Below are 27,935 nucleotides of genomic sequence, written 5' to 3' on the forward strand. Positions count from 1 at the left end.
CTGTAACTTGCACTGGTTCTTGAGAACTTCACATTAATCTGAGTCAGTTTGTCTGTAGCCTCCGCTCCATAAACCCACGTGATCAGGCCTTGCCTGTCAATCAGTCTGATGTATTTACACATTTCACTACCACCACCATCACACCCCCATCTCCCCCTCTCTGTATCTTCTTAATTTGTTGTCATGGAAACCAAAATGGAGGATTGAGAGCCCCCCCTCCCCCTTATGTCACTAGCTCTCTCTCGCTCTCCCCCCTCCTCCCCTCGCTGTGCCGCCGCCCGCCGCTCACACACCGGGCAGCCCCCTGAATCAAACCGAGCGGATCTAACCTACTTATCCATCCCGAAGCAGCAGCCTGCAGGTCTGCGGTCGGTCCGGACCGTCGGTCTGTCGGTGTGTCTGTGAGTCCGAGCCGGTCCGGTGGGTTCCCGTGTGTATGTGCGTGCGTGTGCGTGGCTCTGACCCGGTTTCTTCGGCTGCTGTGGACCGGGAGAGCCGCTCTCTCCCCGCACCAACATTTTCTTTAATGACCGGATTTGTGTTTTGCTGCGCGATGTACATGGACAGAAGCAGCCTGACCAGGGGTGAGTCTCCGGCAGCATCACATACATCTGCACCGCGTGCACACACACTCCATATACCTGCTGACAGGCGTTGCACGGGCTCGCGCGCACCCGCACGGCTGCAGCCCCGCCGTGCTCGGCGCGTCCAGTTTGCCTTTATTTTATTCGGATAAATATATTTTTTTTTACATCACTAGAATAATCCCGATGATGGGGGAGGTGGGGGAGGGTGTTTGGGGGTGACATACGCGCGCTCACTCCGGCTGTCGTGCACGCGCACACACTGACCGACATCTCGCTGCAGTGAATGTAGGCTAGTATGGCTGCATGATACTGCGTCTGCCAGATGTGAGGCTGCTGCTGCTCTCAGCTCAGCTGAAACAGGCTTCATTCATGTGTCGATATCCGACACATGTCAGCTGATCGATTCTCTGCTTTATTCCATCATCACTCACACTGAATCAGAAACATCAGACAGACAGAAACCAATGAGGAGGCTCCATCACAGCCAGTCCATCACAGCCAGTCCATCACAGCCAGACTCGCAGTGTGTGTGTGTGTGTGTGATTTATTGATGGGCTCCTGATCCATCGATGTTAAATGTGGCTGTTCATCCCAGGCTGATGTGGCTCCACAGCAGGATGGAGATGGTGTGATCTGAGTTTCTGTCTGAGCTGGTTTGTTTCTGCAGACAGACGCGGACACACCCCCTCCACACACACGGACACACACACACACACTGAGCCTCATAGTGGTAAAATGATGAAGGTGAATTCTGCAGAATGGGCAGGTCGAGCATTAAATGTTCTTAAAGCTCTGTGCGACACGTCCCCAATATTATTGTTATCCATTTAGTCTTTAAATGATTGCTCTATGAGTTCCTTGCATTTCATATCATTTAGAAGGCTTGTGTTAAGTCTCCAGAATGCATTTTTTCTCTTTATTACCCCAAAATGAAGTTAAATAAACAGCTGAGTGGTTCAATAGGTCTCCAGCCTGAATACAGCAGTCTTTGATCGTCTGTCTATGAGTTAATAATGAATCCATCATTCCCAGTTCACTTCACATTTTTAGAGTTGTCCGGGCATTTGGAGAGAGTCTCTTAAGACTTGTATTTAATATGAATATTCCAATTTCCAACACATATTAGAACTCCCAGGGCCTCTGATGCGATCAAATTAAACACCTATGGAATGACAGAACTGCCCTGGACTGAATCAGAGTGTGATTTCCTGGTGATCAAGGCATCCAGCATCCCTATGAATCGCTGACTTAAATGATTAGAAACTTTAGTCTGTTTGAAATTATGCCACACCCCAAATTACATGGAGCTTCAGTGATCTATGTGCTTGATTTTGCATTTGGATTGTTTGTTTGTTTGTTTTAAAAAACCTTGCCAGCAATAAGCGAAACCTGTTAAAGAGCCTCACCAGTCTCCATAATAACCATAAGACTCGTAGGGATGACTTGAAACCCACACTGACCTCCAGAGCCCCCATCTTGGCTCAGGTGTGGGTTGCCTACTAATCAGAAGGTTGGTGGTACGATCCCAGGCTCCTGTTTGGTTGTGTGCCGATGGTCTGTAGGTGCGCTGCAGAGCTTTGCGGCTGCCCTCTATATGATGTATTTGCATTTTGTCTGAAGGGGGCAGTGCCAAAAATACGTGGGCTGCTCGAGGTTATCTTTGCGCTGCTGTCGCTCCTCTAGCTCGCCCTGCTTCTGAGACAGGAGTCTGACATAGACGAAGAACTTCTGTGTTAAAACTGTGAAAACCGTCTTTCTTTTGTAGCCATTTTGTGATGGGTTTCTTCCTCGTTGTAGTCACCTGCTGTTGTTCCCTTTCTTGTTCCAACTTTTCATACAATCATCGCTCCACCTACACGTTGCTCACTGACGTCAGGCTCCACACTGTTGGCTTTTTGAAGGACTTCACCCAAGTTTGTCTCTCTTGTCTCTTTGTTTGTTGAATTCCCACCAGCGCTCTCTCGCTGAGTAGCCAGCGAGCACAAAAGTATGAGCAGGAATCAGCTTTCAGACCATTCTCATTCCCAGGACATCAAATACTGCAGTTTTGTCACTGTTGGCATCTCAGAGAAACCAAAAGGTTTCCTGTGGGGTTGATGTGCGATGCACCAGGTTACACTGATGATGGCGTTGGGCTCTCAGTCCTAACTAATGATTATAAAGGAACTGTTGGCTTCTCATTAGGTATTATTTTCTATAACCAAGTAGTTTTCAGTTCTTTAACCAAAAACCTCTTTGTGATTGTTTTGGCTCTAACAGATTCCCTGCAGTTTGTGTTGAAGTTGCCAACTTGTCACAGAGCGATAGTGAAACTTTAAATTAAGGATGGTCTCCATTTCCGGTTTGTTTCGTACCTTTTGCTGTTTCACCTCTGCTTGGCAGACAACTACCGACAACCACGACAGTTTGCTAGTGAGCAAAGCAGCGAGGTTTTCGGCGAATCGTCCTCATTGTGCCCGGTTTTGAGTAATAGCCACCGACCTCCAGCAGCCACTTGTCAGACAGTTGGGGAAAACAGTTTTTTCCCTAGTGGCTGGCATTGCCAGCGGCTTTCCAACCACGCTCTTGGCCTGTGTTGCAACTAGGTGCCAACCTTCGGCGTACCATATTGTCACATCTAGCTTTAAAGAGTCCATATCCCTGAAAAAAAAAACGTCAGTTTTGGATGCTCGGCCCATCACTCCAGACATGGATTATAAAACATCTCTGCTGTTAAAGGTTTTATTAAGGTGTCAAGCTTGGCTTGGAATATGGAGGATTTGGGTAGATGACAACAAACTGCTGCTCTTCCTAAATATGTTACTAAACAAAGGTGTACTTGGTTTTAGACAGGGAGGGTATATTTAGATATGATTTTTATGATCACGGCGAGGTGGATGTTCCTTTGGATTTTTAGTGGGCTATATTTGTAAATGTTCAAAGTCAAATGAAGGAGCTTGAAGAGTAAAAATATACATCAGTTCAATCCAACCAATGAAAACAACGACGCGAGTAACTCAAAAGAACGCCGCAGCAGAACATGAAACTCGGCAGACTGATGCGTGAGCTTCATTTAAAATGGGAACTGAGGATTTTGTGTCTCACTGTTCACATGTCAAAAAGTATCAACAGTGCTGAAAAAAAGATGACCTACAAACCCGTTAATCAGCTTACAGACCCACCTGTCTCTGACCAGCTGTGAGTGATGATAGACTGACCTGTAAAGCTTTTCTCCAGCAGCTGACCTACCTGCACACACAACTCACAGACCAAACCCTTACAAGGATTAAGCAACTGGGGGTGGCGTGGTGGCGAGCACTGTTGCCTCAAAGCAAGAAGGTCCGGGTTTTGAATCCTTTCTGTGTGGAATTTGCGTGTTCTCCTCGTTACTGCATGGATTGTCTCCAGGTACTCTGGGTTCCTCCCACTGTCCAAAGACATGCAAGAAGGTAGACACCTTTTCCTATCTTGAGTCTTGCCTCATGACAGCAGGGATACGCTCAATCCAAACTTGGATTAGATAAGAGAAAGAAAAGAGATTGATTACAATATACTGGCTATCAGCTTCTGGCTGAGTCTGTCAATGCTTGTTTTTATTGATTGGGTGGCTGGAAGGGAGGGAGGGAGGGCATGTTTACTAATTTGGAGGTTCAACTCCTTGAGAATTTAACTCTGTGATTACCAAATGTAGTGCAGTCTGAGGATGTTCACGGGTAGCGACCCATAGCCAAAAAGTTCACAAATAATTTCAGTAATAAAATCAATTATATTTGTATCTGCATGAGCTCTGCACTGTGACTATGCCAAGGCTGCGCTGGTCCATTGTGGTGAAGAGAGGGTTGTGTAAGGACGAAGGCGAGCTACACTCACCGATGGCCTTGAAAGAAAAATATCTTTGATAAAAGCAGCAGAAATGAGCCTGAAGAAACCCGGGAAGACTGAGGGTGTTGGCAGGTCTGAGTGAGGAGCAAAATCAAGGCGTGAATGTCGGTGGACAGCAAAATGTTACCAATCCGTTAGTCAGGACCTTTTCATGAAGCCTCGAGCTGAAGTCTTCTCTGTCTTCTTATTGTTTTAAACCTTGATGTGATGAGCAAGGGGCGGAGCTAACTGAGAGAGAGAGAGGGTACTAGGTGATTGAAAGTCATTACCCAGTCAGTCATTAGCGCATCCTGGATAATGTTTTAACTCTTAGAATGACCATAATTTATAAAATAGGCTGAATGTTTTGTTGAGTATGACCTGAAACCCACGACTGGGCCCAATCAAAGTTTGATTTCTGTGGTGAAATTGTGGATTCATGAGGTCAGAGAGTGACTTCCAAGGCATGGCCACGCCTAAGGTGCTGCCCCACTACCTAGACGACCGGAGACTGAAACCAGGACAGAAACACCTACAGACCAAATTGTGCCAAATAGTTCAGCTTTTAAAAAAATCCCCAAAAACTGGAACCTTCTTAGTCAAAGAAATTCCCTGCAGCAGAGGCATCGTTAGACGGAGCGCTCCAAGAGTTTTGAAGGAACTTCAAAAGGAGAAGAAAATCTTATGAACTTTTTTTGGCTGGTCATGGAGTTTGTATGTGCAGGTGAGCGCTGAAGTTTAACTTAACTGAGCTAACGCTTCAACATATTTGCCCAGATTGGTGCCCTGAGGTGTTCAAAATGGCAGCCAAGTGGCGAGGCTTGCTTCTAGAAGGACTTTGACTGTAGGTCAAAATCGCGTAAAAGGTTTGTTGAACCCCCTCAATGATGAGCGGAACATCCGGATTGTTTCAAACAGGAAGTTGTTGCCGATGTTGGAGGGAATTGTGGGAAATGGTGTGTGTGGTCAGTTTAGCCTGAAGTAAATCTTTTCCAGTCTGTTGATTTAATGACTGCTGCTCTTAACGGTGCTTTCTAAACAACCGAGACGCCATCTGCTCCACATCAGCCTGCTGATGTTTTCCCATGACCTCCCATCACGTTCACATCTGCACACACACTCCCTGCCGTATATAACTTAATTACTGTGTGTACTGCACACACTCACAGCTCCTGCAACTCATAATTTTGCTGCTCTGCTTTCAGAGATTTCATCTGAGAAACGTAACGTCATCTTAAAAGTCCGCAGGCCGGGTGTAGATCTCCATCACAGGCCACTCTGTTCACTCAAACGGCTAATTTTGTATGCTAACTCTAATTTCGTGCTCCACTGAAATATTAAACTATTTATTCATTGGGTAAATATTCGGCTTTAGAGACTTTAGAGATCTTAGAGACCTTTTTTTTTAATCCGGGAGGAAACAAAAATGAGGAATTGCTCAACAAACCCACGTGCTCTGCAGGAATGCATCAGTCATACCACATACAAATCTCTAAGTCTAGACTTTGGGCTGTATAAAGAACGGATGTTTACTCTAGGGAGGGGGGATTTCAATCATAAATACCGTTCAATATTTGCTGGAAACTATTGGACTTTCCTTTAGTCGCCCTGTTGTAGCAGACTTATGACTTATGTTAGATGTACCCATCAGTGTTTCGACTCGACCACGTTTTTGCTTATTTTTGAGGCTTTTTAGATGTAGAAGTCTTTGATTGGTTCTCTTGTTTGTACTGTAGCATCTCTGTGCACCACACTGGTCTGGTGATTGGCAGCTGTATAGACAGTGTAAAAGATGGATGTAGCCGTTGTGACCCAACGGTTTCTGAAGTCCTGTTATGAAGCCTTGAGCTGAGTGTTTTCACCAAAAACGGGATGTAACAACCTATGAAACGGCTTCTCATTCAGAGGTTGTTAGCCAATGAGGATCCTCCTTTCTGACTCTTTACGTTATGAAAATGTACAACATAGACTTAATATAAATAGACTTTGTGACTGAGGTCAGAGCAAAGAGCTGTTTAACAGCAGACTTTTATAGGACAGGAAATAAAAGTCCTATGCCATCCACAGGTATCGCCTCCTGGTGGCTGTTTAATAGACTGCAGGTTTAAGGCGCTTTACAACTGGCTTCACTTTTAAGTGACGGCAGCTGTCCATCTTTATGCTTTCTTTGAGTTGTTAACATGTTTTTATTTCAGCTGTTTAATAGTAATGTAGAGGTTTACACAGTGGCCTAAACAGTAAAAGATCTCAGATCTCCGATCCTGGTGGGAAACATGAAACTCTTTTGAGATCGCATCATGAAGGACATCTGGCATAAAAATCTGCAAAATCAAACATGCTGAGCTACCCACCATGGCGACTCTTTGTTAATCAGGCAGCAGCTGAAAGTCCTTTATGTTATACTACATCCTGCCAAACCCTGCCAGACAAGTTTTTTAAGATGATGAATAATTTAAAGACTGTTTGTAATTATGAAATTCATGACCAGCTGTGCTGTCAGCCACTGGTCACTGAGGTTTTACCATTTCACCATCATGACATTTTAAAACTAGAAGGGACAAGCAAGGGGTGGATGTGACTGAGAAAGTAAGCGACACTGCAATCAATCACTATTGCAAGTTAGCACCACCCTAAAGCAAAACTTGTTGACCTTCTATTTCAGTCTCAACTGGTCCATAACTTACAAAACGAGCATTGTGTTCTGTTCAATAAGACTTTAAACTCACGATTGAGGCTGTAAAGTCACCCGGAGAGCGTTTAGTGAGCTCGTAAATCAAATGAGCAGAAGGGTCGTTTTCTCATAGAGGCAACACAACTGGGTTTGTTTTTGCAGACAGAGAATACGCCTCCCTATAGACACATCCACACTGGCTTCACTATTCAGACCTGGAAGTAAGGATAACTGGACCAATTTATATAAAGCATGAGGTAATTAGTTCAATATCCCAAATATTACTTTACAACATAAAGTAAGTATTTAGAAAAGACTTAACCCTTGGGTAGACCTGGTTTCTACTAAGGACTCATTATTTAACATCAAATAGATTTCTGTGGATATCCTTTTTTACACACTTTTCCTTTTTCTTCTGGTCGTTTATTATGCACAGCCGGGTGACACTGCATCACTTCCCTGAGAAAGCTGCATGGACACACCTGTATGCATCCCTGGGGCACCATGGCGACACGGAGAGAGTCAAGCCTGAATAGCCCATCGGTTTCCTCTGTTATCGCCAATCAAGTTCACTGTTGACCATCAGGAAATGTGTCTGTTCCTAAAGGGCAGCAGTCACTGTTGGCTCTGACACAGAAACATTAAGATGATTTGCGTGAAATAAGCAAACAGAAACAAGAACAAACAAACAGAATAAATCTGTTTGTGCACAAAGCTAAAAATGAAATAAATTAACTGCAGGACAAAGAAACATGAGGTCAAGTCATCGTCAAAGGCTGGAGAAGAGAAGTCATAAATACACTTTGATAAAACAGCAATAAAACCATCAAGGAACAAGCAGGGCCACCAAGGCCAGTGCCATATTTCACAAATTATAAAGAGTGCGGTCCAGTATTTATGACTTCTTTTCTTTATGGAATAATTAATGGAATAAAAAAACAATATAAAAAGTCAATAAAAACACCCCGTCTGAGGAATGTGGATCTATAAAACAAGAGCCAACAATACTATGAAAAATATAAACCACATTTAAAAAACTGAAAATCAAAGGTTCAAAGACACAGTGGTGGAACATAAAAGCCAGAAAAAGGAAGTGAAAAGCAAAATAAGTGAAACGCACAAACACATTCGGCTGAGTCAGTCCCGTCTCCTCGCTTCTTTGGAAGTTAACAAATCTAATAAAGAAAGTTTTTCAGCTTTGATTGAATACGAAGGCTGTTAGTGTGTGAAGGATAGCTGAAGTAAAAGCTTCTGAAAACAAAGAGCAGCAGAGAAAATGTCTCCTGGATTTAGAGGAAACCTGCCGAGAGTTTGATGAAGCTTCAGGATCTGTAGACAGAAAGCCTAACCAAAATCCCTTTTTTACAAACATTTTTAGCTAACAAACTAACACAAACCCTTATATATTTTTACCTGTCCCCTCCTCCTCAGGTCCCTCCTCCTCCTCCAGTCCCAGCTTGCTGACTAAGAGCCTCTCTCTGGAGCCGTCCTGCTCACCGTGCGGCCACCTGGGGGCGCTGGATGCCGACTCTTCGCAGCAGCCGAGCTCTGACCCGGGGCCAACCTCTTCCACATCAGGTCCCGCCTCCTTGGAGGGAGGGGCAGAGCTAGCAGAACGCCGTGGCTCTGCGAATGGGCTCCTGCTGGTGAACGACACGGGGCCGCCGGAGCTGCCAGCTACCACAATTACACCACCGAGCAAGAGCAGGCCGCCGCTGCCGGGACCTAAACCTCAGGGTAAGAATTTGATTCACTTTTTTTTTTAACACATCCATGAGGTCATCGCTCACCTGTAACTCCGCCTTCCACAGTGCCACCGAAACCCCCCCACCTCCAGCAGCAGACAGGGGTTTCCAGGCCGCGCCCCCGAGCACCAGAAAAGCCCCTCCCACCTACACCCCCCTGCAAACCCCTCCCAGCGGACCCTCGGGCAGGCCGACCTCCACCTATTCGTGCAGACGGCACCGCCTCCCCCACCTGTGTCCTGTCACTCATCGAGAAGTTTGAGCGGTGAGTTCTGATTGGTTAAGGAGGAGTGATGTCATTATATGAGTCTTTTCTGTTTGTTTATTGTTTGTTTGTTTACAGGGAACAGATCATTGTGGTTCCTGACATCACCGGTGGGGCGCTGTGTCCCCGGCTCTCCGACCCCCCCTCCTCCCTGTCATCCTCCCGACCTTCATCACCAGCATCATCACTGGCCCCGCCCCTCCCTGAAGAGGAGCCGTCCTGTGAGCTCACGAGCCACGACGACATCACACAGGGGGATGAGGGTGGGCCTGAGGGTGAGGATGAGGGGGGAGTGGGTGATCTACCTGATGAGGAAGATGACAATAATGGCGATGACGGTGATGACGATGAAGACGATGATGATGAAGAGCTGGCGGCTGCTTGCCGGGACGATCACCATCACAAGCGTCTGTCCATGGAGTCGGGTTACAGCCCCTCAGAGAAACATGTAGAGGATGATGTGGTTGCCGTGGAAATGAGGGAGCAGCAGCTGCAGCCAGCGCTGCTCGACCAATCAGAGTTGCCCTCCGAGCGTCTGTCCCTCCCCTCCTCGCAGACGGACGGCAAGCTGGCCAATCGAGACAGCGGCATCGACAGCATCAGCTCTCCATCACACAGCGAGGAGCTCTGCTTCGCGGGTGTGGATGATGGGGGCGTGGCCTATCAGTGCAGCCCCGCCCTTTTGCCCAGACTCTCCAGCTCATCCTCGTATGCTGGGGAGGGAGGTGAGGGGGAGGGGGAAGAGGGGGACCCGAGAGCAGGTGCGAGGCGGAGGAGGGAGTTTTCAGAGGAGGGAGACAGCGACCTGGAGGAGGAGGAGGCGGAGCTAACTCTGGTGCTGGCCCCTCCCAAGACAGACCGACAGGACTCTGCTGAGGTGAGGATTCAGGTGGTCTAACCAGGTTTCCTCAGGCTGATGTTCGTGACCCGTTACACATCTGTAATTTCGTTTTGGATGAAACTGAAAACGGTCACGAAAAGATGGGTTTTAGAACAGACGCTTTCACTTTTCATGGAAATAACTGTTCCACCAATAGGAATCTTGGACAACATGTGGGAGTTTAAAAAGGTCGACGGGGGTCAATAAATACACAGAGGAGATTGATCTGGAAAACACGGGGCTATGTTTCAGGTTCATGTGCAGGCCCGCGTCCTCATACAGATGTTTTACATGATCGACGCAGCTGCAGGCTTCAAACACTGGTTTGTGTTGAATATCTGTATTTAGACTCTATATTAAAGTAATAGTACAGGATCAAAATATAATATAAATATAAAAATAGTAAATATAATATAAGTATTAATATAATACATATAAAAACACGGGAAAATATAACATAATAAATTATATTATTATAATAAGTATTTCTAATGCATTCAATTCTGGTTATGATCTCACTTACTTACGCTACTAAAAACCCACCAATGGGCGGTTTTTGCCACACCTGCATTAGTTTAGTTACAGTTGAGAATATATTTAAATACGAGAACAAATTTAATTACTAACGGTGTGAACAATTAGAAGCGCAATAGGAAGGTTTAACATAAGAACAGACGTAATGACAACAATGTCCTGTATGTGGTTCGGCTCATATCATCACCAAATATTTATGGTAACTATTATTATATCTGTGTTTTCTGTTACCACAACAACCCCCAGCCGGTCGCGGCAGATAGCCGCCCCTCCCTGAGCCTGGTTCTGCCTGAGGTTTCTTCCTGTTAAAAGGGAGTTTTTCCTTCCCACTGTCGCCAAAGTGGTTGCTTATTGGGGGTTGTCTGATTGTTGAGTTTCGCTGTAATACTGTAGGTTCCCTTACATTACACTTGGGCGACTGTGGCTCAGGGGGTTGGGAAGCGCATCTGTAACAGGAAGGTCGCCGGTTCGATCCCCGGGCTCTCTGTCGTGGTTGTTGTGTCCTTAGGCAAGACACTTTACCCTACCGCCTACTGGTGTTGGCCAGAGGGGCCGATGGCGCGATATGGCAGCCTCGCTTCTGTCAGTCTTGCCTCCACCAGTGTGTGAATGAATAGTGGCATTGTAAAGCGCTTTGGGTGCCTTGAAAAGCGCTATATAAATCCAATATAACTATATAAATCCAATCCATCCATTGTTGTGATTTGGTGTTACATAAATAAAACTGAATTGAATTGTTATTGGTAAGCAGGGATCTATAAATCATAAGCCTAAGTGGCTGAATTAGTGCTAAATATGTTAAAAATGATTTGGGATGTTTACAACTGAATGGAAATCAAAGGCAGTCACACTGTTTCTATATGCAAATACACAGAAAAAGAAACAGTACTTTTATTTGAAGTAAATATTTGAATGTATGAATCTTGGTACCCTAAGTAGTTTATAGGTTTCAAGGTCGTTGAGTAGTATTTAGAGCATTACAGTCATAGTAATGCTACCGTCATTATTGTATGATGCCATCCATAATAATTCAACATCATTATTATATCTATGTCCTAAACCTAGCTATATAGTTTAATGTTATAATAATGATAATAACAATAATGCGAATGAATGAAAACTCTCTCTGACTTGAACTTGGGTCTCTGTCCAGCCTCCAGATTTGGGCGTTTTTGCCTTTAAAAGAGGAAAATATTTACTGTGCACTCACTCGTTTAACTGTCTCTGTGTCCAGATGTCTGTCCAGCAGAGGGTCTTCAACATCGCCAATGAGCTGCTGCACACAGAGATTGCCTACGTCTCAAAGCTCCACCTGCTGGACCAGGTGAGTCGAGAGGGGTCTCCTCAGCCTGTGAGCCAATAGGAAGAGGAGCTGCCCGCCACACTAGGCTTAGACTGCGAGCTTACCTAGCTGTCAGTCGCTCGCAGGTCGTCTCCTCCTGGTAGAATCAGTTTGTCTGTTAGCCGACTTTCACATCACTGAGCTGTCACTGTTGCCATGGAAACCCCACAGTATTCCCACTGCAGGCTTGGCGGTTGTGAACTCTTTCCTGTTGTGAGAAATATCAGCCCGACTGAAGCCATCTCCTCCCACAGGTTTTCTGTGCCAGACTCCTGGAGGAGGCTCGGTCTCGCTCCTCCTTCCCCTGTGATGTCGTTCTGGGGATCTTCTCCAACATCTGCTCCATCTACTGTTTCCACCAGCAGTTCCTGCTGCCGGCGCTGCAGAAACGCATGGAGGAGTGGTGAGCCTCCATCTCCTCTTCCTCTTCTCCTGCTCCTCCTCAGGAGCTCCTCTCACTCCCTTCCTCTTTGTTCCCACAGGGACTTAAACCCGCGGATCGGTGACATCTTACAGAAGCTGGCCCCCTTCCTGAAGATGTACGGCGAGTACGTGAAGAACTTTGACCGAGCCATGGAGCTGGTGAACATCTGGATGGAGAGATCGACTCAGTTCAAGACCATCGTTCAGGAGATACAGGTACATAATCCAGATCTTTACAGGACATAAATGATCTGCTGCTGACGGCTCTGCACCAGATACCACAGGGACCTTCAGAGGTCTGCAGCCTCCAGGCTGCTCAGGGCGTCCTGTTTTGGCTCATTAGTTTAAGATCATCACACGTTGTTGTGTACAAACGTGTGCTTGATGTTTCTGTGCAGAGGGAGGAGCGCTGTGGGAACCTGACTCTGCAGCACCACATGTTGGAGCCGGTTCAGAGGATTCCTCGCTATGAGCTGCTGCTCAAAGATTACCTCCACAGGCTGCCAGAGGACGCCCCGGACTACAGGGACGCCCAGAGTATGAAAACAAATGCACAAAAACACGACTGCCTTGAGTTCTCCAGGCCACCGTTCCCAAATAGTGTCAACCGTGCATTATTAATAGAATCTAGACAAAAATATATTGTATTTTTTTAGTTTACTGTTATTATTGCCTATTATTCTGTTATGTATTAAAGTCCTTAACCTGTAGAAACAGAAATTCTCTGATAGAAATGAGATGAAAAGGATAACTGAATTTATGAGTAGGAAAAATGAACTACTTTAATATGTGGAGGAAATCATAGCTACCCACGAGCAGGATGCAGCACCTCAACAAAAGTGTAAAAAAAAAAAGAAAAGCAATTGTCAGCAGCTCTCTGACTGAGTGCATCATCTGCTGGGGAATTTGGTTAATGTGGTGCAAAACAAGCTAAACAGACACTTCAGGAAGCCTGATATAACTGATGTGATGGAGCTTCCTGCAAAGGCCAAACCCACAAGACGATACAATCAAAAGAACTGACAACATGCCAGACGGTGTATCTGATTACAGGTGTGTCTTTAAACGTCAACTTTGTTTTTGAGCACAAAATATTTTAAAAACAGTGGTTTAGGCTAAAAATGAGAGCTCGGACATGTATGATGTCTCTAAGACCTTGTTCCAGGCTCTAGTCTTGAAATGTTCTTCGATTATAAAACAGAGACACTTGTGTGCGATCAAGTGTGTTTAAAAACCTTAAAGAACAGGCCAGTGAAAATCAAAAGGCCCAGTTAGATTAGATTTGGCTGTTTGCACATGCAGCGTCGTCCTCTCGGACATTATTAGATCCCTAGAGGAAGTCCCGTTCTGAGCGCTTGCACTGTGACTTCACCGTGAATCTCAGACATGTTCAGAGGCATCTGTTTCAAACTGAGAGCGAAGGATCGCCGGTACTGATAAGAGCTGCATGTTTGGCTGTGACCGATCAGTTTTCAGTTGAAATTTTCAGTTTCCTAAAGGCAGGAGTGAGACCGAAAGTGTGCTCGTTTTTTCTTTAATGACTATGGTGGTTTTAAGAGCTGTAACGTCCTGAGGTGCCCGAGGATCTGAACCGTGGTGCTGTCATGCCGATTCAGAGCAGAATGAAAACACAGGAACTTTTTGGCTATAAAATAAAACCTTCAGGTAGAAGGATCGCTGTTTCCACACACTTTAGGACTTCGAATGAAAGATCTAAAAGAGCTGCTGTGCTGAAAACAGGCCAGAGTTGTACCAGAGCGTGAACCTGAATATGAGATCAGGCAAATATGAATCGAGTAAAGCTTTTTAATGTTTTTGATCACACTTCAAACAGTTTATGTAATAATTCTGATACACTATCTTGCCAAAAGTATTCACTCATCCATCCAAATCATTGAATCCAGGTGTTCCAAGCACTTCCAGGACCACAGGTGTATAAAATCAAGCACCCAGACATGCAGACTGCTTCTGCAAGCATTTGTGAAATAACAACTCGCTCTGAGCTCACTAAACTCCAGCGTGGTACCTTGATAGGATGCTACCTGTGCAACAAGTCCAGTTGTGGAATTTCCTCAAATTAAATTACATCAGCTGATAGTGGTATTATAGCAAGGTGGCAGTGATTGGGAACGATAGCAACTCAGCCATGAAGTTGTAGGCCAGGTAAAATCACAGAAAGGTCACAGAGATCACCAGAGATCAGTCGCTACAGTTCTCCAAACTCTGTGTGCCCTTCAGATTAGCTTAAGATCGGTGCGTGGAGAGCTTCATGGAATGAGCCTCTACAGCCGAGCAGCTGCAGCTGAGGCTTACATCAGCAGGTGCGATGCAAAGCAGCAGATGCAGCGCCACCACTGGACTGTAGAGCATGGAGAAATGGTCTCTGGAGTGATGACCCCTTCCTGTTCCAACATGACTGCGCACCAGTGCACAAAGCAAGGTGCATAAAGACATGGGCGAGAGAGTTTGGTGTGGAAGAACTTGACTGGCCTGCACAGCGTCCTGACCTCAACCCAACAGGACACCTCTGGGAGGAATTAGAGCAGAGACTGTGAGCCAGGTCTTCTTGTCCAACATCAGTGTCTGACCTCACAAATGCTCGTCTGGAAGAACAATTAAAAATTCTGATAAACACCTTCCTAAAACATTCCCAGAAGAGTTGAAGCTCTGGGTGGGACAACATTATATTAAACTCTATGGAATAATAATGGGACACTACTCGACTTTGTGTGTGTGAAAGCAGACAAGCAAGTACTTTTGGCAATATAGTGTAACTGTAGACTTTAGTTTGGGTTCATCAGCTCTTGTTCTACGGAGCAAACTTTGGGCTTCAGGGAGCGCTGCTGCACAGAGAAGCTAGAAGCCAGAGTATTTGGTAGCCTCGCCCTCATTGGTTCCTGTGTCTCTGTGTGTCTGAGCTACTGGCTCATGTAACTGTCCTCTCTCTCCTGCAGAGTCTCTGGAGCTGATCGCCACAGCAGCCGAACACTCCAACGCTGCCATCAGGAAGATGGTAAGATACTCTCACACATTCGACACCCGGAGCTGTGAGCCATAATCACCCCCGTCTGCTGCAGTTCACACCACATCACTCAGATAACTGTGGCCCGGGATAGATTAAAGCTCAACTTTTATTTCATCTTTAATTAAACTCTGCTGATTACACTCATTAACTGCCCGAAGCTCCTGGTAAACACGACTGCTGCTTCAAAGGTTGGTTTATACTTCAGGTTCGAGTCTGCCTGAAGAACGTCGGGTACCCAGGTGGGTTTGCAGAGGTCTCTCAGCGATGGCGTGATTAGCATGGTTAATGTAAACAAGAGCACGAGAGGCAGAAATGTGGATTCATGGAGTTCAGGCTGGTTTTTGCTGTAATGACTCAGAGGTCTGAGCCTCTCCACCTCCTCTCAGCGGGATGTTTGCCGTCGTCTCTAATCAGCTGTGACTGATTAAAGGAAAGCCGCTGCTGCTGATGTGAGCCGGTTTCACTCAGCTGACAGCTTTTTGGAGATTTGTGCAGGAGGCAGTGAGAAAACGCGACATAATCAGACGAGGACGTGTGAGTGGCATTAAACAAGCTTTAGAGGGAAGCTAATACTAAGAATACACTACAGCCGCTCATGGCGTTCAGTTAGACAGAGCTTAACTTCTGGACATTGGTCCAGACCCGATCATGGTTACCATGCTTACATTTTTCATATACTGCATTTCCTCCAACTTAGAAACGTGAGATGTACAGCTCAGATGGAGGGTTTGGACACAAAGTCAGAGGCAAAGCTCAGATGGTTTGGACGTGCAGAGGAGGGAGGGTGGACGTGCTGCTGAAGATGGAGCTGCCAGGCAGGAGGAAATGAGGAAGACCACAGAGAAGATGGATAGAGTTGTGGTGACCCCTAAAGGGAGCAGCTGAAAGAAGAAGAAGAAGAGGGCAGTTCCTTCAACCATTTTGCTGTGATTTGCCAGACTCCAGCTGTTTCCTTTCAGCCAATCATCAAATATTTTTACAGTGTTTTCCATCAGGCAGTGATAGCAGATTACTCCAGACCAGTACATATTTGTAGTATGTGCCCTCTCTGCGCTTTAACCCTGTAAAGCCTGAACCATGAAATAAGATGTAACATTTTTGCTACATCTGGCTTTTGTTTTGCAGTTTGGTGCTCACAGTTTGTTCATCTGAAACAAAAACATAAAAGGAGTTAGGGTTTAAAGAAAATCACACCGATGATGTAGATGTCTCAAAGCTCATGTGTCACATGGTGTTTTAGGGTTTTAGGGTTAAAACTTAAACTGGAAGCGCTCCATTAGAACCCTGATCTGTAGAGTCACCTCAGAGGGGATCCAGACTTCCTGTAGAGAAACTCATTTCAGGATGTCAGGTCTCCCCGCTGACGACTCGCTGGAAACACTAGAATGTAGATCGAAAACTTTGCCTTCAGGCTCCACAGCTGTCCTAGTAATCTCACAGTTTGCCTTTTGTGTCTTATATCTAATATTTAGGTTTCCAGTGAACGTAAAATGCCCTAAAACCATCATGTAGCATCGGCAGGAACATTAACCGCTAAGTGATTCTTTTATGTCTCTGCCAGGAGCGAATGAGGAAGCTGTTGAAGGTGTACGAGTTGTTGGGAGGAGAAGAAGACATTGTTAACCCAACTAATGAGCTCATTAAAGAGGGACACATCCTCAAGCTGTCCAATAAGAACGGGACCACGCAGGACAGATACCTGATACTGGTACTTCCCTGTCTGTGTCTCCTTCTCAGTGCTTTACAGAGTTCATAGGGTCATAGTAACAGTAATAAGCGACACCTGCCTCTCTCTGCAGTTCAATGACAGGTTACTGTATTGCGTCCCGAAGCTGCGTCTGATTGGTCAGAAGTACAGCGTCCGAGCCCGAATCGACGTGGACGGCATGGAGGTGAGATCTCCGACTTTTCTCACTGAAGACACTGTTAGACTCAGAGTGTTTTTGCATTCAACCTTCAAACACCTTAAGCGCTTAGTAAAGTCAAGAATATTAATGTGATCTACAGACTAATAATAACTAGATGAGCACTCGTTCAGTGTCCAAGCTTCATAAAGTTGGCCTGGTGGGGTTTTGTGTTATCTTCCAGAGACGCAGACACGCAGTATTAAAACATGCATCCACCTCAGCTTTAACTGTCAAATAGAACTAACAATAATAAAGCGAGATCAGAGAGGATGATGATGAGCGTGCTGAAATTTAGCCTGAATATTTTTAACAAGCTAACAGTGAATTTCCCGCCTGTGTCCTCAGCTGAAGGAGACGAGCAGCGTCGCTGTCGCCAGGACGTTCCTGGTGTCGGGAAAACAGAGATCCCTGGAGCTGCAGGCCAGGTACAAACACCTACAGAGACAGAAGCACACTCACTCCTGCAGGAGGACTCACTGTAATCAGAATCTGTCTCCCAGGATAAAAACACACTGAAGTTTGTTTCTCAGGTCGAGGTTTGCTCCTCGAAGATTTGACTGATTTTCTGTTGGCTTTGCAGGACAGAGGAGGAGAAGAAAGACTGGATCCAGGTAAGTGGTGCTGATGCAGCGGGCGTAGATGATCCGATACCAGCACGTTAGAAACTGCGGAGGAACGTTCGGCTGCAGACCTGATGGGTTCGTGGTGTGCTTTCAGTCAGCAGTGGCGAGTACTGTGAAGCAGGCACAGGGTTTTGGCGTTAAAGCCTCTAGGACAGCGTTGTCAAACATAAGGTCTGGGGCCCAGAATCGGCCTGGCAAAAGACTCCAATCCGGCCCAACAGACATCTTTGGACAATACAAAAGAGGACTTAATTTTTTAATGGATTTTACAGCTTGTCCAACTCACAAAGATGTCTCCCACAGCTGCTCTTTAATGCACCAAAGTACTAAAGTATCAGATAAACTATATAATATATATGATATAATTACAGGATAGTCTCGGTAACAAACTACCTGAACTTTTCTGTAATTTTATACATTTATGTTTTTTACAATTTAACCCCGAAAAGTTGTGCTCACAGATTTCTTTCATTATATATAATTACAGCAGCATTTATTTATTATGCAAAAATACTGAGACTGAGGCTGAAATCACACTTAAATCTGTTATATTGAGATATTACAGGGATTAAATGTGAAGATAAACTGACAGGAAGAGGATTTTCACCATTCTGGCCCAAAGCCAGCTGTATGTGGCCCGCTGCTTTAGGACAAATTTATAATTGACTGATAGTAATGAAGGATTTTCTTCTTCTTTTTTTAATGAAATCCGCCCTTTACTTTGTTTACATTCAGGCCATCCAGGCGACCATCCAGAGGCACGAGCAGACGATGGAGAGTTTCCGACACTTGAACTGTTCACTCCGAGATGATGACTCCACGCCGCCTCACTCTCCGGTAACACAAACACTAAGCGACAACATTGACCCCCTGACATGAAGAGCAGAGTTCTTGAAATCCCAGAAATCATTCAGTTGTGACTCATATTCTCCCGTCTCTGCCTCCCAGAGCTGTGCTGAGCTGGGGAAACGAGCTCCGACTCCCATCAGAGAGAAGGAAGTGACTCTGTGCATGAAGTGTCAGGAGCCATTCAACTCCATTACCAAGAGGCGCCACCACTGCAAAGCCTGTGGACACGTACGTTCTTCATCCATAACATCTGTCTGCAACACCTACAGACAATTTAAAATCCACAGCACTGGACGACACCAGCTGATGTTTGCAGCGTCTGCAACACCAGTGTGATGTGTTACAAAGCTCTCCACATTCAGACTGTTCCCAACACCAGCCCACATCTGTAGTGTCTGTGACATGTGCAGCATCCACAACACCTCCACCTGCTGCTCACATTTATCGTACCCAGCATATCAGTATATGTCATACATGAGCTGATGTGAACATCTGTTGTAGCCCAACACCTGGATATTTGTAGTATCTACAGCACGTGTCTGCCAGACGTTTGTGGCACAACAACATTTTCAGACTTTACACAGCGTTGTCATAGTTACCAATTGTGTGATGGTCTATGTCGACTCCAGGTGGTTTGTGGGAAATGCTCGGAGTTCCGCGCTCGCCTGTCGTACGACAACAACCGAGCCAACCGCGTTTGCATCGACTGCTACGCCACGCTCGTGGGCGTGTCGCCGTCTCCCGCCGGGCTGACCAGCAGCAGCCACAGAAGACGCTCCATCCTGGAGGTGAGTGTGACCACGCTCTGACATCACCCGGCGTTTGCCTCTGTCAGATCTCCACGCATGGAGCCGTTTGCACATTTCAGGATTTCTCTTTTCAAAGATGCTCGACAGGTCGAGTGTTGCAGACAGCTGATTCTCTTCTCATCCATCTCTCGTTGCTATAGAAACAGGCCTCGTTGGCAGCAGAGAACAGTGTGATTTGTAGTTTTCTGCATCACATGGAGAAAGGAGGAGGGCGGGGCTGGCAGAAAGCCTGGTTCGTCATCCCCGAGAACGAGCCGCTGGTGCTCTACATCTATGGAGCTCCACAGGTACGCTATAAATTTACATTCATGTAAAATATATAAGAAGGCGCTTTCCTGTTAATCCAATTGAACAGGAACCGGCTGCAGTTCATACAGGGGTCCAGTAGAGGTCGCTGCATCCCTGGATGGGAATGGAGATACAGTTAAATTTTTTTAGCTGCACCTCCTTTCACCTCTGTTCTTTTCTTGTGAGCGCTCTGTACAAAACAGGAAATGCTGGGAGTTCTGGATTGTATTAGAAGCTCTCTGGTGGTATTGACAATCTGCAACCTTGCTAGTGCCCCCTACAGGCTTCTTTATTGATTACAGCCACAATATTAGCAAACACTGTCCTGCTGGAACATCAGCACCTCGTCCTATGGTGCCTTCTGTATGGAAGCCTGTTCCTGCCACTGAGGAAAACCTTTTTTGCCATCTGTAAGTCAGAATTTCAAGTTATTTCTCAGAAGTCTGATTTACTAAGATGAAGTTTGGAGATAATATCCCATAATTTTGATTTATGGATGATTTATTTGCAGTGGCAAAAAAAGCTTCCATACTTCTGTGAGGTCACAGAGGAAGCTTTGAAAAGCAAAATCACACTAAAGGTTCCTCCACTTTGTGTGACTCTGGTGACTCTTTGTTTACATTATCAACCAATCAGAACACGGCAGACAGAAAATTATGATGATGATGGAGGCTTCCAGTTTCTGTTCTGACTGGTCTGGTCTTTGACGTTGGGATGAAATCAAATTACACCCTCAATGAACTCAATTTATTCTTTTTCCCACAGGATGTGAAGGCGCAGCGCAGCGTGCCTCTGATTGGCTTCGAGGTCTCTCTGCCCGAGTCGTGTGACCGCCTGGAGCGACGCCACGCCTTCAAGATCTCCCAGAGCCACCTGACCCTCTACTTCAGCGCCGACGGGGAAGAGCTGCAGCGGCGATGGATGGACATCCTGTCCAGGGCTGGGAGGGGGGAGGAGCTTCAGTTCCACCGACCAATTGTGGAGAGTCTTGAGGAGGAGGGGGAGGAGTTTGCAGCTGTGGCAGAGGAAGAAAACACGTGATTCTGTAGGACAAGGAATGATGGCGATGATGAAGATGGGGGCCTTTAAATGAGGATCAGTTGGAAACCAGAAAACAAAACAAACTGTTGTAGCTAAAATATCTCTCTCACACACACACACACACACACACACACACACACTCTGCTCTCTCTATGTATTTAAAGTTGCGTGGTTCGTCTGCATGATTCCTCCCGGCTGTCCACACGAGTTGGCGTCTCTCACTCTTTCTCTCTGTCTCACTTCACCTTTTTCTAACCAGTGTTGAATCGGTGTAGTGGGCGGAGCCTCTTCTGACAGTTGTCTCTCCTTTGAACAATAACATCACACTCATTCGAGTGTCCTGCGTCACCATTTTCTTGATTTCAGCACTCCCATGAGCCTCAGCTTCATCCAGAGTTATGACATCACCGTCGCGTCCTATTTGAAATATTTCGTCCACAAAGACCCGAAAGTGAAACGATGAGAGCTGTAAGGAGCACGTGCACTGCTCATTCGCTGGTTTTTAAGTCATTATAGTAACAATTCAACATTTTTCTCCCTGCTGTCGCGCAGATAAACCAGAAGACGCCACCTCTTGTTTGTGGCCACTTTTTGATACTTCACAGAATAAATAAAAATTCAGTATAAAAACGATCCGCACATGAATTGATAAGGACAAGCGTTATTACTTTCAGCTGCTGCAAACCCCGAAGCTCTCTGATTGGACGTTTCCTGGACTTGATCAACAATAAAGCACATCGAACCAACCCCACTGCAAGTCCTCCACCGCTCACACTTTAAGTTCATGTAACCGGATTTCTGGTGAGTCTCTCGCTGGTTTGTAACAGGTTTGGTGACTGGGAGCAAATAAAGTCACATTTCCTCTACAAGTAATCAGAGGTGTTACTTCCAGGGACTCATGTTGAGAAATTTCACCCTGCGTGGGATAAAATCCTCGTTTAGATCTGGTGGAAAAGCTGGTAGAAGAACTGAGCTCCTCAGCAGGCGTCACAGGAAACGTTCCTGCAATGGAAACGACTTTTAAATAAGTGTGATGTGTCTGAGTCAAACAGCAAAAACAACGTTTCAGAGCCACGTTAGTCTTCTCCTGATGTCGTCTCCCAGCTGGATTAATCCTCTATGAGCTCCTGAGCATCCACAGAACATGCAGAATGTGCTCCAGCATAAAGCAGAGGAAGAACCCTCAAACTGCAAGTAAAAAAAATCCATATGAAGATTCAAAACACAGTTATTATTTTGTATAAACACAAATATCTGACAAAACAGAGAAAATGTCAGGAGCGAGTAATGCGAGCATCCTTAAACCCCCACTTATAGTCAGATGAAAGCTGATTGGTTGTGGAAGTGTGACTCAGGTCCTGATTGAGAACAACAGGCTCCAAAGGTCAGACGTGTGAATCCCAAGTGTAAGGTGAGGATGTGAATAAGCAGCAGGTTTCCTCCCTGCGTTAAAAAAAGAAGCTGAGCTGTGTTAAAAAAGGTCGATGGTGGGAACAGCAGATTTTAAAAACACAAAGGAAGAATTGGACCGATGTTTCCTTCATCAATGCACTTAAATGACTTTTGGATTTTTACCGCCAATTTACCCCAGTGAAGAAATTCTGGCTTTCAACTTTTCAACCAATTGGAGGAAAGCAGCATTTCCTCCGCAGCAGCCTCTGCTGTTGAGGTTTTAGCTGAAGCTTCCCTGCCCTCTGCTGGTAAAGTCCGGAACTGCCGTTTAAAAAATAAATCCCTGATCCTGTTCCTCACAGACCTGCAGAAAGTGCGCTCAACGTTTGAAGGTTTTATTTAAACTTCTCAGTCTGAGATATTTTTTCATGTATTTATTTCCTGAGAGGATGATGTTTGTTTCTCAGAGTTCAAACAGTTTCTTCAGTCCGACTAAAAAAAAAAAAAGCTGAATCAGACAAACTGGAAGTTTCTTGTATTTATTTATGCTTAACAACTGAAAAGGTGTTATTAACTGTTCAGTCTTCTGCACAATAATATTATTATTAATAATAATGAGGTAAATGTTGATGATTGATTTTCAGATTTTCTTTTGAAATTAGGATTTTCTGCTCTTGATCTTCAAAGGTTGGTATGAAAGGACTTTGTAGCTCCTGATTTTGACCAAGAAACTCTTTCTGATGCAGATACAGTCTCAGTTAAAATGACTAAAAATAAACATTTTGACTTCACATGTTCTGATTTTGACATAATGCCCTAAATTTAATAGACAGTTCTGTTAATGTTTCATTATTTAATCTGACTGAGGTACAAACGCCAACATTTTAATGTAACGCTTTGCATTCAGGAAAGAAAAGTCTTTCGAGGAGGTTCTCGTGTAAATATGATTCAGTTTTTATAATTATTAGGTATGTAAGTCATGTGGTCCTGTTAAACTACAACCTCCAAAATACTTTGCTTTTGTGAATGCAAAATGTCAAACATATAATTTGGAAGAAGAAAATGTTTATGTGGAGCTGAAAGGATTTATTTTGAATTTCTAGCTGCTCCCAGTGTCTGATTTTTGTGTTTCTTAATGGCAGTAAAATAAATATTTTGGAGTTTTAGATTGTTGATTCAGACATTTGAAGACTTGGACTCTGAGAAACTGACGTTTTCTGACTTTTATTGACCAGAAGATTTATACGATATAAAAAGTAATAATGGAAATAATCGTCCAATGAAAGGACTCTTACGATGACGTTTTTTGGATGTATAAAGTTTGGATGTTTTTAAGGACAGAGTCTCTAACAGGTCCTGGACTGGACTGCGGACCTTCACGTCTCTCTGGGTCTGACCCATTCGGTCTTTTGTTTCCTGAAATTAATCCAGCGATTAGATGGAGCCGATCTGAACAGAAATCAAAAGAAAAACTAAAGGCTTTTGTTGTTTTTCTTATTTTGACTTGCAGTGGTTCAGTATTTCTCTCTCTGTCTCTATAAACACATTTTGGACAGTGTTTTGATAGTGAAAAAAAAAAGCAGATATTATGAATATTATTGTTACACTACGATGAACTGAAACGACTTGTTGTTGGATATTTCTGTGTTTATGAGTCTGGATTGTGTTGATGTTTGCTTGATGCAAGTTGATGCAAGAAGAAAACAAAGTAAAGATTTTGTAAATATATAATTTATTCTCCCGTGACCCTGTCAGGTCATGTGACTGTGTAAAGGTTAAAAGGTTAACGCTTGCTGTTCCTCCGCACAGCCAGAGCCACGCAGACGGTTCGAGGACTGATGGGGTGAAGGTTAAAGGAACAACCTGACGTTTCAGTGACGTCTGTAGCTGTGAGATCGAACACTGGAAGCAGGGGGAACCTGTTAGCGTAGAAAGGAAAAGAAAATACTGCCCGGCCAAAAAGAAACGTCACACACTCTTATGGTTTTTTGGACCGCCTTTAAATTTGTGCATTGTCGCAACAAACTTATTTCCATCCAGAGTTGTTGTCATTTATTGACAGCAAGGTCTTTGATGATTGAAGATTCAAATCCCTGTCTTTAAGATTCTCAGAGCGGTTATGGTCTGGACTCTGTGGTGGCCAATCTGATTTGAGCCTGATGCATCCTGGCAAATCCAATCATTCACGTGGTCAGCTGACCTGTTCTAGGTCACGTAACATTGCTGAACCATGACCTGACCAACTGAAGAAACCCCAGATCATAGTCATCATGACCTTTGTCCAGTGCTCCAGAGTCTGATCTTTATACTCCCTAACAAATCAAAGCCCTTCTTTTCAATTAGCTTCACCAATAATTGCTTTCCTTAAGGGGACACAGATGTTTTGTCCCAATCACTGCGTGTGGAAATTGATTTTTTTACACGTTCACCAAACGTTGAAAGTGACAGCCGATCCCAATCGTTCAACACATTTTTCAGACCACATATCTTTTTTGAAGATGATGGTTCAACACTTTCTGGATAATTCTTAACCCAGTTCTATGATTTTCAGTAATCTCCTTTGCTTGAAGCGATAATTTGACCTTCTAGTAAGAAAGTAACGTGTTTTCCATGATCCAGGATACGTCTTCTGACACGTTTTTTAAAAAAATAAGAAGCTACTCATATTAATCACTGGACTAATTATCCAGAGGATGGCTCTTGCCCATTTGCTTATTGAACTCTAGATAGTGACTTTTTTTTTGGTTTGGCAGTGGATAAAACTGTTATAAAATTGCTGGTAGAGAGGAGTGTAGTATGTCGATGTGGTGGTTATCTTTGAGCGGAGTTTAAAAGACGACGCTTTTCCAGGACAGCTTTCTAAAGTTTTCTGTCAGAATTGATCAAAATTCTGCTTAAGATGGTGGAAGTTGTAAAATTAGACGGGAAGAAATACAAGTGAAGAAAGTTAAAAGAAGTTGAAGAGTAATTGCAACAGGCTGCATGCAGCTGCTTTGCCTCGTTAACAGACTGTTAATCAGTTATTGGTGGTCGCTGATAAAGCTAAAATACCAAAGATGTGCTTGTTCCTGCTCCTTTCTTTCCTTTTCTGCTGGACCGTCACAGTTTAAAGGCCAAGCTACTCATCAAAAATCAGTCAAAATCATGAAACTTGTGTTAGTTATCAAGCTAATGACACGCAGCTGCTTTCTCTTAATGTAAAATGCAAATGAATAGGTTGGAAAAGCTAAGCTAACAGTTCCCCTTTGCTTCTACAGTTTGTGCTAAGCTACATGCTAACCAGAGCAGAATCTCTGGGAAGTGTTTCGTGATTCTGCATTACACAAAAATTCCTCTCAAAATGTGGAAGTTTTTCTTTAGCTTCTACCTCACCGCCTCGCTATCTGGTGCTCAGTCTGCACGTGGCTCTGGTTGCTACAGTGTGTTTTTTAGCGTGTTTTTGGCATGCAAAGCAGTGATAATGGAAGGAAATGGCCAGTAACTCAGCCTTATATAGCTCCCATCGTCATCAACTGTTTTGATGTGGTGAAAAATGTGTTGCGTGGTCAACGCTTAAGTTGCTTCTTTATGTTTGAGTTTTATTGAATCTTTTCTGTTGCCAGAGATCATTGCAGACTGGATTAAACTGTTCCTCACTGGTTCTGACGACAGTATATAAAGATGGACATAGCCACCATGAAGTTGGCCATTGGTTTGTGTGGAATCCATAGATACTGGATAATTAATGCTAAATAGCAAATTAAAGTAGTACAATTTCACTTAAAAAGAAGTCATAATATGTATAAGATAATTTTATTACATGAAAACTGTCAATTTGGTTCACTCATTGGATTTGAATTTGTTGGCTGTAACGTCTTTGTAGAGATTCTTCTGCCAATCAAAGTAGGGACGCCTCTAATACTGACAACTTAAGTATAACTAAGTAAGTTCACCCCACTACAGTTTTTATAAAGGTTTAAATTAGCCACAGAGACCAAACCCATGTTGTGGACCAGGGCGTAAACATGTTTGTTTCTGCTGTACACTCAGACATTTTAACATGGGAGTCTATGGAGACTCACTGTTGTAGGCAGCCTCAAGTGGCCAGTTGAGGAACTGCAGATTAAAAACAATGGGTACTTGCTGCTTGGTTTGAACTATTTAAATAAAGTTTTTAAAGCAGTTTAAAGAAATATTTGCATCCGCCTCAGCCCCTGATGCGGTTTGTAGTTTCAGAGCAGTGAAATGCTGGTGCTGGTCTAGGATCAGTTATTCTGTCCAGAAGTCGACTGTCCAAAGAAGAGAAACTGGCTTCTGTGTAAAAACTCCTCTAGTTCTGATTTTTGCCTTACAGCTTCTGAACTCTTCTTTGTGCCAATTCAGATGGGTGTCAGTATTTAGCCTTTCAGTCTGCAGCTTTATATTTATTTGTTATTTTATTCCAAAGGTGTTATTACTGCTTTTATTGCTCTTTTTATTATTATTATTTTTTACTTTTTTTTGTTTTCTTTGGGGCAGTTCTGATGTGATTACAGGGGCGTTTGTGCTGTGGACTGTTAATGGCTTACGTTCCCACACCTCTGGTGTAACAGCAGCACCGTCGTGTATTCTTCTCCTTCATGTTGTACTTAGAAGTATATTGTTATTATTGATTGAGTATTGATTGATTGCAGGTTATCGGTTAGTGGCCGGCCACTGCCTTCCATGCTGTCGATGTCTGTTTCCCATCATGCCCCCTCTGTAAGAAGATAAAATGACAAGTGTTATAAATAAAATAAAAGTATAAAAACAGATGTGAAATGTCTGTCTGGATTTTCATATGTTGTCACTACTACTGCTGACATATTCAGAAAACTTTATTGAAATGTTGGACAAATATTTACAGCTGAAGCAACAGCAAAAACAACAGCGCCATCCAATGATGACAAAGAGCAATACAGCGTAGGGAGTTGAAAACAGAAAACATTGAATACAACAAGTGAATAAAAGGAATAAAAATTGAGTTGTAAATGGAAATCAGACATTTTAAATAAAAATAAATAAATCATATAATGACAAAAAGCAACTCCGAGGTAAAAATCAAATCTTGAAAAAGTCATAAAATCAGGATAGAAAATCCTACTTGATGAAAAATTCCAGACAAAACTTCAAAATTGTGCATTTAAAAAAAAATTCTTTTAATAAGACAAATGTGCTTCTATAAATCAATTACAGACTGACTTCAAACTAGAAAACAAATCTCCAATCGATACTTCTGATTAGATGCAGCAGGACAGCGATGACGCTATCAGTTGTTGTGATTGCATATCTAGAAACAAGATGACCTCCAGCAGCAGAGAGCATATCTGGACTTCTCTCAATTTATTAATTTTCGGGTCTAATTTACTTTTATGTTTAAGGTGAGCTGTAGTCTCTTTTTAAAGAGACTGTAAATGGTTTTCTTACGTCATCCTACGCTGATGTAACATTTAGTCATCATTTACTCTTAACTTTCCCCGCCTGACCGCTTCGCGTCGTTCCGGCCTTCTGATTGGACACTGTCCTGCCACTCTGAGCTCGGCTGATAAGACGTGCTAGGCTAACGTCACCCGGGGGATTTCCTCCCTACCCCCCTGCTCCCTCCCCACTACCGCTTCCCGTAACAGTTGAGATAAAAACAAACAAAATGGCGGCTGCTCCTCTGTTCTGTAAGCGCCAAGCTTCAGCGGCAGCCGCTGATTGGTAAGGCAGCAAGC

At 44.1% G+C, this 27,935-nt stretch overlaps 1 protein-coding gene across 1 annotated transcript; it reads left to right on the forward strand.

Moving 5' to 3' along the window:
• The first annotated feature begins 248 nt into the window (after positions 1-248).
• Positions 249-26,993, forward strand: fgd1 (FYVE, RhoGEF and PH domain containing 1). Its single transcript, XM_084916442.1, has 18 exons — positions 249-584; positions 8,530-8,835; positions 8,910-9,108; positions 9,187-9,985; positions 11,757-11,846; positions 12,119-12,267; positions 12,347-12,503; positions 12,686-12,824; positions 15,242-15,300; positions 16,874-17,020; positions 17,112-17,204; positions 17,565-17,644; positions 17,800-17,830; positions 18,578-18,679; positions 18,791-18,919; positions 19,321-19,479; positions 19,641-19,787; positions 20,554-26,993. The coding sequence occupies exons 1-18, from the start codon at positions 437-439 to the stop codon at positions 20,827-20,829; spliced, it is 3,210 nt and encodes a 1,069-aa protein (XP_084772568.1). The 5' UTR covers positions 249-436; the 3' UTR covers positions 20,830-26,993.
• The last annotated feature ends 942 nt before the right edge of the window (positions 26,994-27,935 follow it).

This window comes from Perissodus microlepis, chromosome 20, assembly GCF_051167445.1.
Source record: "Perissodus microlepis isolate ML-2025 ecotype Zambia chromosome 20, ASM5116744v1, whole genome shotgun sequence".
Taxonomy (NCBI): domain Eukaryota; kingdom Metazoa; phylum Chordata; class Actinopteri; order Cichliformes; family Cichlidae; genus Perissodus; species Perissodus microlepis.